The sequence below is a fragment of the Anas platyrhynchos genome, chromosome 4 (assembly GCF_047663525.1).
Source record: "Anas platyrhynchos isolate ZD024472 breed Pekin duck chromosome 4, IASCAAS_PekinDuck_T2T, whole genome shotgun sequence".
NCBI classification, from domain to species: Eukaryota; Metazoa; Chordata; class Aves; order Anseriformes; family Anatidae; genus Anas; species Anas platyrhynchos.
This window is the reverse complement of record NC_092590.1, coordinates 65,778,316-65,790,753: the sequence shown is the minus strand read 5'-3', so window position 1 is coordinate 65,790,753 and position 12,438 is coordinate 65,778,316. Positions and strand designations below refer to the sequence as shown.

The 12,438-nt window shown below is 40.4% G+C and overlaps 1 protein-coding gene across 1 annotated transcript; it reads right to left on the bottom strand.

Moving 5' to 3' along the window:
* Window positions 1–1,183: 1,183 nt before the first annotated feature.
* On the bottom strand, window positions 1,184–12,424 carry HS3ST1 (heparan sulfate-glucosamine 3-sulfotransferase 1). The gene is made up of 2 exons (XM_027457382.3): window positions 12,248–12,424; window positions 1,184–3,913 (listed from the first exon to the last, which is right to left on the bottom strand). The coding sequence occupies exon 2, from the start codon at window positions 3,783–3,785 to the stop codon at window positions 2,823–2,825; it is 963 nt and encodes a 320-aa protein (XP_027313183.2). The 5' UTR covers window positions 3,786–3,913; window positions 12,248–12,424; the 3' UTR covers window positions 1,184–2,822.
* Window positions 12,425–12,438: the final 14 nt, after the last annotated feature.

Below are 12,438 nucleotides of genomic sequence, written 5' to 3'. Positions count from 1 at the left end.
GATTTCCTTTAATATGAATAAATATGGCATGACTTCAAAGTGTTTGAAGACTGTGTTTCTACAGTCTCAACCAGAATGTGCATCAGCCTCTTTCATTATCTCTTCACTTTCTTGTTTGATTTTTTTGTTGTTGTTTAGCACATTTTTAGAAAATACAGTGACGTGCAGAAAGTGAATGCAGCTGTAAATTCTGTAAAACAGAATTCACACTCAGAACCATAGCTTTTAGCATTGCGACCCTTGAATACAGGGCATCTATGGCCAATAAATGTCACCTGTGACCTGATGGTTCATAGAATCACAGAATCATAGAATATCCCGAGTTGGAAGGGACCCAGAAGGATCATCGAGTCCAACTCGATGGTTCATACTCTACTTCTTCTTCTACAGAGATAAAGCCATACAGAGGTGGGGAGTGAGAGGATGTGTCCTGGTTAGTTTCAGGCAAGATAGTGGTATCAAATAGCATTATACATTTAAAAACATTCTCAATTCTAACATCAGGCATCAATACTACCATGGCATTCACAATTACATACATCATATGCTGTATCGCCCTGTATGTGTGACCTGCTGTAGGTGAGCTTGATGTATCCCTGTCTTCTTGCATTCAGCTGACTCTGACTGAAAAGGTACTACCGACATGGCCACATACCCTGGCAGCATTTCTTTCTTTCCCAGCAAAAAGTTAGTAAACGTAGTGGGCTCAGTCTGGGGCTCTAAGAAGGCGAAATTGAAGGTGGGACTGTACTAAGATGGGAAGTTTTTCTTGTGGGCCAAAATCTCTTAGGTCCAGATGGTTCCTACAGAGTTAGCAAGGAAATGGGATAATAGTAAGTGGACAAGAATATACTGCCCCTCCTTACACAAAACCCGCAGTATTTCTCTTTTCAAACTGTAATCGGAGCGTCCTGGTACTTTAAGCCTGTTGTTTTTTTTTGTATCCATCTCTTGCAAAAGATTCAACATTATTGCCACCAGAAGATGTATTCCTTTTTTGTATATTCTGGATCAGCAATGGACCATGAAGGCAACAACCCAGTAGCCAACAACTGACTTCCACTGAATCCACTAGGCTACAGCTGAATTCTTATGTAAAATTTAACCGGAGTCTAAACTGAAGTTGAATCCTAACTTCTGGCCTTCCAAACTAGAGACTGATGAATAAACAAGAAAGGAAAGATGCAATTCAGAAAATATTTTATTGAGTACAATACCATTTCATTTTAGGCTTTCATCAAAGGTCTACTTTATAAAACAACACCAACAACCTCTCTGAGGTTGAATACAGCTTGGGCAGGTGCACAAGGAGCAGGAGAGGGGCAGCATCTTCAAATTTTCATGCAAGCAGCGTAATACAGGATAATTGCATCCAGACAGTACCTTGTCACAGTGCCCAAGTTTGCACCATCTCACCAGGAAAATTTAATGCATCTACATTTAAATTTTATAAAGGACTGTAATAATCAGTAGCAAGTTCAAATATACAGGGTGTTGCCACTGAATGTTCAATGGATATACTCTAGATCATAACAGGAGAATTAGGAGCTCATAAAGAAAGTATTGTAGTAAGCACTGTGTGGAAACAAGATTAACTCTAACTCTGGAGAATGGTGGCTAACAGGACAGCAGAACTAGTGTAGATAAGGAGAGCTGTAATTTTACAAACGTACTAACACCTAACTTCTATTTTTAGCAGATGGAAGACCATAAAAGTTCCTGGGACTGGGGTTAATTCCATGACACACAGGCTGGAATGAGGACTTGGCTTCATGTTTCCTGGAGGGAGACTAATTGAACAGTAGTCCATGAGCACTTTCCAGTTGCATGAAGCAGCTGCTCATCTCATAGAAAATAGCCTTCACTAGGGTACAAGTGTGTTAATATTTATAAGAATGAAGCTGCTGCTTGCTAGAACATAGACCAGCTAATTTTTTTCTGGTGTAAGCGTTGATTTTCAGTGATAGGAAATCATAAGCGTGCTATAAAATTCAGGAACAGTCATAAGCAACCATTAAAATTTCCCCATATTGCTTAAATTCTTCTCTCAAACCTCTTTCTTTCATTATGAGGTATACGTACATTCATCGACTGTAGAAAATTTTCAGGTTGACTATTTTTCTGCACTTAATTCTGTGTTTTTATGAGCTGGTCTCCACAGAATCTTTAAAAAACTGCAATTAAACTAGCATGGTACTGCCAAAGAATTTGAGGAGCAACTGTTATAGCATTAACTATAAAAGTAAGTACAGCTGTTAGCATGTTTTATGATACAGAGCCTTACATCATCCTTTGGCTGTGCATGTCCCAACATGTGCAAGAAGTACCACTTTATCCGGAAATATTTTTATAAAGCAGGATGGAACAATTTTCAAATTACAATATTTTCAGATAAGAAAAGAAATTAGATCACATTTTAAAGCAAGAAAAATGGAAATGTAAAGCTAAGCATATTCATTAGCAATTAGAGGAGAAAGTCCAGAATAGTCCAGAAAGACTGAAGTATTCAAATAATTCTGAAGGGTTTTGTTGAAATGAACTTCTTATTTATTAAAAAGACAACACATTCTCGAGAGCATCTTCTGTAGTGAAATAATTTAGTTTCTTCATATAGACACATCATACACAATGTTAACAACCATGAAAAACAATACAAAATGCTTTCAAATTTAACAAGTAGAAAAATATAACTAGTATATATGGCAATTGTGAATCTAATACTGTACAGAAGTATTTACGTATTTTTACAAATAAATTATAGCGTAAATGCCCTTTTAAAAATTTCTAGATGTACACTGGAACATAGGTTCTGAAGCTCACCACTAACTTGCAACAAATGAGTGCCAGTCAAATGTTCTGTCGACGAGCTCAAAAAATTTTTTGTTGGGTTCATGGAAATACTCATGCAGTTTCTCAAGTAACCAGGTATCTACTTGTGGATGTGCTCGTCCTTTTGACTCATGTAAACAACGCTCCCTCCCACTGTCCCTTAGGCAGTAGAAGCCTTTAGTTTTATTGAAATAAAAGTTTGAAGCATTTATCTGTGGTGATAATTTCAAAAATCTCTCTACCTTCTCTATTTCTGGAAAGGGATCTTTGATTAGCTTATCCCCATCTACAATGTGGATATGGTTAAGGGGAAAATACTTCAACCAGTTTTGCATGTGAATGTAGTACAAGCTTCTGTTTATTGCCTTGTAGTCCACATTGAGTTCACCATCTTTAATCAGGAATTGTTCAATGGATGGATACGGCTTGTGCTTCTGCATGTGGTTATAGAACACTTGGGTGTAATCTGATAGTACTCTCTCACTTGGGTCTCTTAAAATAAGGAGTAGTCTCATAGATTGGTTCATGTTATAAACTCTTTCAGGCACTTTAGGTGATGTGAAATACGCTGGAGTTTTTTCCACTGTGATCTGATGCGGATAAGAGAACGGCATTTGATTAACATACCACTGCAATCCATTTCTGTAATGATCTTCCCAGTCAAAGAAGTGAACTTCACTTTCTGCTGCTGCAATATCTGGATGAAGACTCAACATCTCTAACAAAGCTCTTGTTCCACCTTTTCTCACTCCAATAATGATAGTCTGTGGCAGCTGCCGGCATGTTCCATTAGAATGAATGTTTTCCTTGAAGTCATTTTTTTGAGATGTTTTCTTTAAAAGCTCTCTCTGAACAGACTGAGCAGAAGTCTCAGCCTTTGAATTGATAGCCGGTCTGGAAGGCACTATCTGAGGTTGAACAATAAGCAACACAGCTCCCAGCAGAAAAGCTGCCATGACAGAAGTTCTTAGTCTGGTTTCACTCAAGCAGGTAATGGGGCATGGAGTGATTTCCACCGAGAACAACCTTTAAAATTTGTTTTTGTTTTGCTGAGTGGATGCGTATTTCTCAAACGGAAACTTTGCTGAGAGAAAAAAAGAAGAGAGGCACATTATTTTATACTCTGATATATCACTACTAAAGCCACACTGCAAGTATCTTTTGATTTTCACAACTGAACAAACGTCTTTAGCTTTCCCAATTCTAGGCTCATAAATCATTGGATAGAATTAAATTCTTTAAAGACAGGCACATAAAATAATGCCACAAGAAAATGATTTCCAGTCACTAGGAGACATGAACATTCTGAATCTTTTTTTTTTTTTTCCACCCAAGATTCATTCTGAGGTAACTTTTTTATTTTTTTTAAAATCTGATTTCAGTGGAATTGAACCACTACTGCAAGAGATTTTTTTTTTTCTTTTTGGTATTTGTTTTTAAATCTGCAAGAATAGGTCTATTTTAGAAACAAAACCTAAAAAGAAAAAGGTATAGGCTTGAACAAGATAGCTTCCTTAAAGATGGTCTTGTAGTCTCCTAAGGGATCACGTGATGGCAATCTGAAAGTAAAGCCTCCTGGGGAAAAAAGGCTAACACTATATGAAGAGAACTTTCTACAAAAATGTGACCTTCCCATAGAAGTTAAGAAGAGCTCTGGGTGAGTAGTAGACCAAGGAAAAGGCGAATTTTTGTATAACTTTTAAATGAAGTACTCGTTTGCTGTGCTTAGGGTCTCTGAGGAAAGTCAGGTGCTATGTACTCTGCTGCTGCTATAGTACTTCAGACTACAATAGGACTGCATCAACAAAATGCAAAAAGAGCTGTGGTCCCAGTCCAAGTACTCAGGAAAGAAGATACACAATGGATATTGTTGAAGATCACTTCCAGAGTCTGGCAGCAAGCTGCTGTGATGTAAACATCTTTACTCTTTATTTATCAAAAGGCTACTAAATACTACAACTAAAAAGATCTTCAAAAGCCACCTGGACATGGGCCTGGGCAACCTGCTCTAGGTATCCCTGCTTGAGCAGGCGTGTTGGTCCAGACGACCTCCATGGATACCTTCCAGCCTTAACCATTCTGTGATTCTGTAAATTCAAGGTAAAGGTCAGGTTTCTTAACACAGTGTTCGAAATGAAATGGTAATGGCTTCATATATAGCAAACCTGTTAGATTGTCACGTTATGAGCTAGCTGCGTATACAAACTCCATAAATTTGGAGGCTTTCTGAAGTCCTGTAAGCTCAGCAGAGGCTGGTGTAAGCATGACTGTGGTATTGTCTAACTCCATGTAGAAGTAGAAGCCATAATGGCCGAGCATCTGACTGCTTTGCCTTACCAGGTTACTGTAATTATAAATTTAAGCTCAGAACAATGCGTACTGTAGTAACTACCAAGGGCTGAAGTATGAGATTACATACGAACAACCTGAGGAAATGCAAGGGCTAGGTTTTGGAAATTCTCCAGAGAATCTGAAAAGATACTAATGACTTTTCCACAATAAGCTAAGTCCCTGTGTGACAAGGACTAATGATGTGTTTCCAAGTGATGTAGAAAGTTGTTTGATAGCTTTGCGTTTACAGAGGTCATGACTTCATCCTGAATGAAGCAGGCTTGCTTCCTGATGTTTGCTACTGATTATTACTTTTCTGCTTTCCCTTTTCTAATCACTTTTAAATGGCTGCAAGGCAGTGGTATTGTTAGGAAGCAGAAATTAAGGCTGGGAGGAGAGGGAAGCAAAGGGCCATGATATGCCTATGATACACCTGAAATCAAGAAGCGTGTGCTTCTCCAGGTGCCTGCAGGCTTTGAGTTCATGACCATGCTCTGTCCTGGACACAAAGTTGTGCCCTAGGCTGTTCTGTGATGTCTGATATGAGAAAACTTTGCAAAGGAATTTGTTCTCCCATTTTTGGTCACTGCTAAGAGTTTTATCTGGTTGGAAGAGCTACATTTTGGCTGTCATTAATTTTCTATTATTTCCCTGTCTTCACCATTCTCAACTAAATCTACTTCAGTTTCAAGAAGAAAATCTCACTAATGGTGTTGTGGAGGGGTGGACTGGGTGACAGACAATTAAGAATAGGTACATTTTTGCTTTGTGCTGGATGTCGGCATTGAGCCATGCTGCCACCATATTTTAGAAGCAATGTGAGCAAGTGGTTTAATTAGATCAGTGAATGATGGGCAGCTCAGAACATAAAAGCAACAAAACATCAACTCTTCCTGAATTTTAAGGTCACAGATTAAAGGAATAGCCACTTACTGCAGAGTATATTTTAAGAGTTACAAGCTCCATAAATAGTAAGCCTGAGTCGTTGTCCTAACACCTTAATGGAAAAGCATAATAGGATTTCAGTGAGGAACAGGTTGAATTGATGTTGAAAGGAGTTAAGTAAAAGCCTAATAGTAAGAACCCCTTATTTCTTAGCAGTCAGATTGAAATATACTATACTAGTAGCCAAGTTGCATACTAGGCAGTCTTCCTCTGGAAACATTAACTTAGAGCTACTAGTCTCAGATATTAATGACAACACACTGCTGGGAACACTTTTTTTTATTATTATTTTTAATTTTATGAACTATATATACCAATTCATTGGGATTTTTTGTTTTTAAATTCATAGTTTGCATAGTACTCAGCTGCCAACTTTTTTTATTCAAGCCTTCCCATGGCGGAGTACAGCATGGGAACGTTTGAGAGAAATAAGACCAAAGGTTTCTTCTAACTGTAGCTCTACTCTTATTTTGGCTGGCATCACTCTTCAAAATCAGACTTGCAGGATATTACAGGTGTGATACCAAGGGACTGATGTCGGGTAGTCTTCTTAACTGAAGTACTTTTGGGGGGGAAATATTATTTTCTAAGTAAACAAAACAACTGTCTTCAGTTGCAGTGTGAGCCCTCAGAATTACATGGAAGTACCCTCTAATTCAGACATACAGAATTTGATTTTTTTCCTCCTCCCCAACTATTTGTTCAGGTGCGTATCATGCATGCATCAGGATCTGTAGCATTTACTGTCTTTATGCACACCCAATGAACCATGTCAGTAATTATGCCATTCAAAGTACCTCCGTGCTATTGTTGCTTTACTTGCTAGCAATAAAGCTTTGTTTGTCATCTCTTTCTGTTCCTCTCATTTCTTTCAGACTGTGTAGGTCTGATACCTGGACCAATTATTGTGTTGTGTTAGACTAATGCAACACAATGGACATGAGTGTTCCTCTAAATTCAGCACAAAACATGTGTTGTGTAGGCAAAGTGGTGTCCAGGAATAAAACTGCTTATAAATTGGTTGCTGTTCAGCTTTCTTCTCTTCTGCCCTCTTTAATGCTTTATGCAGATCTACAATTTGGTGGCTGGAATTACAGCAGTTTATATAAAATGATGCAAATGTGTATTCCAAAGCTTTATAATTTGTAGGTCTGAAAAACTGTTTCAACAATAATAAGCATGCACTGAAGATTTGATAGCAGCCACTCTGCCAAATTACTTTTCTGCTTTAAGAATTCTCCTAACTGCCTCCACGAGTCATGCAGAGCATACATGACTGCACTCAGTGACTTTGTATTCCAGATTAATACAGAAATTTAACTGACAATCATTACTATTGTATTTGCTACAAGTAAACGAACAAGTTGGTAAAAGAAGCACAGTTTATGCTAAATGGCGCTTTGAAGATTACACCAAGACTATTCAAAAAGTCTGATTGCTTTTTCTTAATCTTTTCTTCAGCTTTCTCCAATTAATTAGCTAAATGTGACATACTGTTTATTCAAGATTCAGTGTGGACATTGCCAATCAAATCAGCTTTCATTAAGGTTATAACCACTTCAAAACTAATAGTAATTTAGAAATAAATGGAACCTTTTCTCACTAAATGCAGTATGAGGGGTACAGCTGTCATATTTCAGTGACTTTTAAGTATATCACAGTGCTCTTTGAAAGATGTGTTGCTATTTTATCACTTTTGACCATCTCTCAACACACACACACCACACACACGCACAGCTGCTGCCAGGACACAGACTACAAAAATGACTATATCCTTACCATTCACATGCAGGTGCCTTCATCTTCACTAAACAAAAGCTGTACCTTTTTATGGTCCTCCAGGGAGTGAGGAAGACCCCAATAAGTTTCAGGTAATCTCACTTTCTCTCATTGCAGAGCTGAAGCCCTTCGCTGGGGGGATCTTTGCACAGACATCTATGAAAACCCAGTCTGGCCCAATCGAGAACTACAGGTCAGTTGCTAAGATTTGTCTCTAGAGGGAGATCAGAGCTGAAAACTGAAGGGAGAAATTTTGCTCTTCACAGGATGATGGCACTGTAGACATGACAGAACATGTCATGTACATGTACAGTTTGTGGGGTTTATTTTCCTTTACTCTAGAAGTGCACGTTTGGGCACTCAATAGTCAGATTAACATTACCAGTTAGAAGTAGTCAGATTGACATTTCTGGTTAAAAGTAGCTGTGAGGTACAACTCACAGATCTACTACACTGGCTTCTTATAACAGGAAAAAGAAATCCAAAATCAAGTTAACCAACCCTACAAACAACCTTCTACACTGATGAAGAGACAGTGAACTGAACATTTGTATTCAGGGTCACATTTGAAAAAAATCTGAACTAGATTAACTGAACTTGAAATTTGTCAAGTCATTGATACGAACAGTATATATTCCTACCCTCCCAGGATAGATGGTGTCTGCCATAATATATATTCTTCAGTTGTTTATATGAGCTCTTTCAAGTGACATTTTGTCTCCAGTTAGCATAAAACACACGGCAATCACTTACAGCTTAGTCAAGAGCTTTTCCTGAATTGAAAAGGCGCAATTTTATTTTTTCCCCCCGTCTGATCTAGTTTATAAACCAGCAAAATGCAGAACATATTTCCAAGGAAAAAAAAAAAATTTTAACTATTAAACTCCCTCATAATGTCCTCTTCATGAAGAAATGCTTCCCACACTTACTCCACACTGTTGTCAAATCACATTTTAAGAAAGTTTTAAGAAACATCTGCCAATGAAATGTTTAAACTTAGTTTCTATTAATTAACAATATGCAATTGCCTACTTTAGTGTTATAGAGAAAATTATAACAAGTCAAATAGCACTGTATACTACTGAAGCCATAGATCTCTAGGTGCATAAACTATTGATCTCATTATATATTAAAAAGCCATCTGTGCATTAAGAGGGGAGGTGAAAAGATAAGAAATTGTATTAATCTGTATTAAAGTGCCTAAACAATACTGCCTAGCTACTTAAACTACATTTCATAAATTATATTAAAAAATACTGCATAACCAGAAGAGATAAAACCGTGGATTTAACTTTTATAGTCAGCATGTTATGAAATCTAATCATAATTTCAGTGTGGTTATGATGATATATCGTCTACGGGCTTTAAGACTTCAGAAATATTCCTTAAAAAGCCTCTAAATTTTGGTTAGGAGAACTTAGCAAGCTGAGAAAGGTTGACTTGGTAGGAAGTATTTTTGGCTGAGATCTGCTATATTTCTGCACCTGCTGTGATAAATAGAGTTTATACAAATTAGCTAGGTCACTGGTTCGTGCCTTCTAAAGGAGGAGTTCAGCTCCAGTGTGAGCAATAGAGTAGCAAATTTATAATAGACTGTAGTTATATATAACATGCACTTTTTTTTTTTTTTAAAAAAGGTCAGAAGGGACCACTGCAATGTTTCATGCCAGGAAATCATAGACATTTTTAGAAGAGAGAATACCCTACATTTCAGAGAGCCTCATGCAGGTAAAAGGAAAATGGGACATTACAGCAGAATAAAAATAAACCTGAGAAGCTCAGGATGCACAGATATTTTTTGTACTGAATGCTCGTATGGAATCCCCTTACCACCTTCTTGTAGCCCTTCTTCTAGCAATTGCCTAATATCTTGCAGGACTCAAATGTTGTCCTTCATAAAGGGAACGGGAAGTACACTGTATCAGTGCCTTCTCTGTACCCTCATAAACCCAAACATTAAATTCAAAATCTTGAAGTTTTCCCACTTCCCAAGGAAAATGGGTCACAATCTAACTGGGAAGCAGAGATCTATTGCACAGTTAATAAAGTTGATTTCTAATTCATTGAAACCTTCCCTAGGAAATCAACCTGCATGAAAGGATAGCTCTGCTGTATCTTGTTCCCTTTCCATACAAAGGCTTACCTGAACTGAATGGATTGAAAAAGGGAACACAGCATATTCAACAATCCCAGTTTCATTACCCCTGCCAAGCAACTTCTTACCACTCTCTGTCAATGTGGGCCCTATCTCAAATGCAGCAAATCATTGAAACCAACAATAAAAACTAAAAAAAATGAACAAACAAATAAACCTCTAAGTAACCTTAGCAATCATACTCCAAGCTGATTTATGTCTGCCACCCTCCTGCTACTTGACTTTAGATTAATACTGGAGCAGAGTACTGGTGAGGTCGCCACTGCATTAGACTTAACTAAACCAATCCATTTACTGAGTGAAGCACTGTTTGGTGACCTGGAGGGAACCCTGATACTCTGGAGTAAGAAGTGAGGTGACCCAGAAGGATCTTCCATTTTGGGCTGCCCGGGGATATTCTCAGTTTTCTTGCTCTCTTTAATTATCAAAATTTTTCAGGGAAATGCATCAATCTGGGGCTTTGGTAGCTTCTTGGCAATGGGCAGCATTTCTGGAAGAGGGAGGGAGAGACCCCCTCATGAGACTAAAAAGCATTTCTGTCTTCCTCTCTGTATCTACACATGCATGTATTCTTATGCATTGGAAAACTGTTTTTCAGTAAAGTGTCTGTAATCACATGGTTAATTTGGAATAACCAAGGTAGTATCCTCAAAAGGAGGGGACATGGCTCAGAGACTGGCAATCCGAGGGTCAGAATTTGCTCTTCTCAATTATTGCCTTTCCACTGCAGCAGCTGGCTTTGCTTCACATGTGTAATCTGCTGCCGACCGGAGACGTAATATCAAAAGCCTCTGCATTTTCCAAAAAAACAGGGAAGAAAAAAGAAAGGTGGGTGCGGACAGGGTGGATAGGAAAGAGCTAACTGAAGCTGATGTTAGTAGCTGCACTCTTAAAAGGTGCTCTTTTCTGAGCAATGTGGGAAATACACTTGTTCAAGACTGCAAGAAATGCTGACAAATAAAATATAGTAATAATTTATAATTTGCATATTAAGTTTGAAAGGCCATTTTTGCAAGACAATTTATGGGTTGAGGTTCCTCTTGCCACATAACACTGCAGAGGCTTGCAGTGGGAGTGGGCAATGAACGGCTCTCCTGTGCCAGAACGATGGTCCCTGCATGCACCCCATCCCCATGCCATTTAAGCCTGGTATTTATGAGACTTCCCAGATATTTAATAATTTTTTTTGCTTCCCCAGTGTCCAAAAAGGAAGTCTAGGAACAGGGAAAGCCTTGAACTCAAAAGCCTTGAACTCATTGCACTAACAGAGAGGAAGGAGTCATACACTTTAATTCCTAGTCAGCTGAGGTGATTGAATTGCCTGTACCTAGCTGGGTGCCCTTCCCTAATCTTCTGTATGACTAAAAGGCAAGACCAAACCAAGACAATGCCCAGCCAGCACTCCTCCAGCTGGGAACTACCACCCCTGCCTCATGGCATCCTTTTACCCCCCATAGACTTGAACCTCTCACACACAGCCTTAACCCTGAAAAACACACAGAGAACTACAGTGCCCCCGTGCCTGTCCTGTGCTAGCCCAGGCAGCTTGCCTATTCCAGGCAAAACAAGGGTGAGCTCGAGTTCACGTCTGTGCCCTCCAGCCTTGCACAGCTTGGCAGGCTGCAGCCGAGCACGCTGCACCTGGCCAGCTTCGGCACTCAGCATGGGAGCAGATCAAAGATGCTCGGGGGAGCTTTTGCAAGTTGCTCTGCTGTCAGGTAGGAGCCCGGCGCTCCGCCACGCCGTTTCCACACCCTGCCATTCTGGCTTTGCATGCCCTTGTCATTTAGCTACAAGAAAAACAAGGCGGTAAGGAAAGAGAGTGCCTAGGGGCCAAATCTGGATGGATCTGCAATTCAGGTCCTGCTGACCGCTTCCCCCACTTTCTCCCCATTCTTTTTTTTTTTTTTTTTTCCTCCTTCCCACGACAAGCGAAACCTGCCGGCTCCTGACTCAGTGAGCAAGTGCAAGCACCGCGGTGCTGCAAGCGGGGCAGGTTTCTCCGCGCCGCTCCCCGGGAGCAGGTGCCGCGGGCAGCTCAGCCCCGGCAGCGGCCAACCCCCGGGTTGCCAGCGACCGGACACCCCCCGGGGGGCACCGCTCCTCAATTCCCCCATCACCCCAATACCGCCGCCCCAATCTCCCCTCCCCGTTCCCCGGGGCAGCTCCGGCCGCTCTCTGCGGGACCCCCTCCAGCGCATCACTCACCGCGGGGGCGCGGAGCCGTGGGGCAGAGCCCTCCGCGCCGTGCCATGGGCGCCCGTGGGTGCCGGTACCGGCGGAGGAGACGGTGGCGGAGCCGTGGGAAGCGCTCCCGGTGCCGGCGGGGCGGGCGGTGTAACGAGCGCCCGCTGCCGCCCGCTCCGCTCCGCTCCGCTCCTCCTGCGAGCAGCGCCCGG

Excerpts from the sequence above, each read along its gene's own strand:
- HS3ST1 (XM_027457382.3), bottom strand. The coding sequence starts at position 3,785 with ATGGCAGCTTTTCTGCTGGGAGCTGTGTTGCTTATTGTTCAACCTCAG.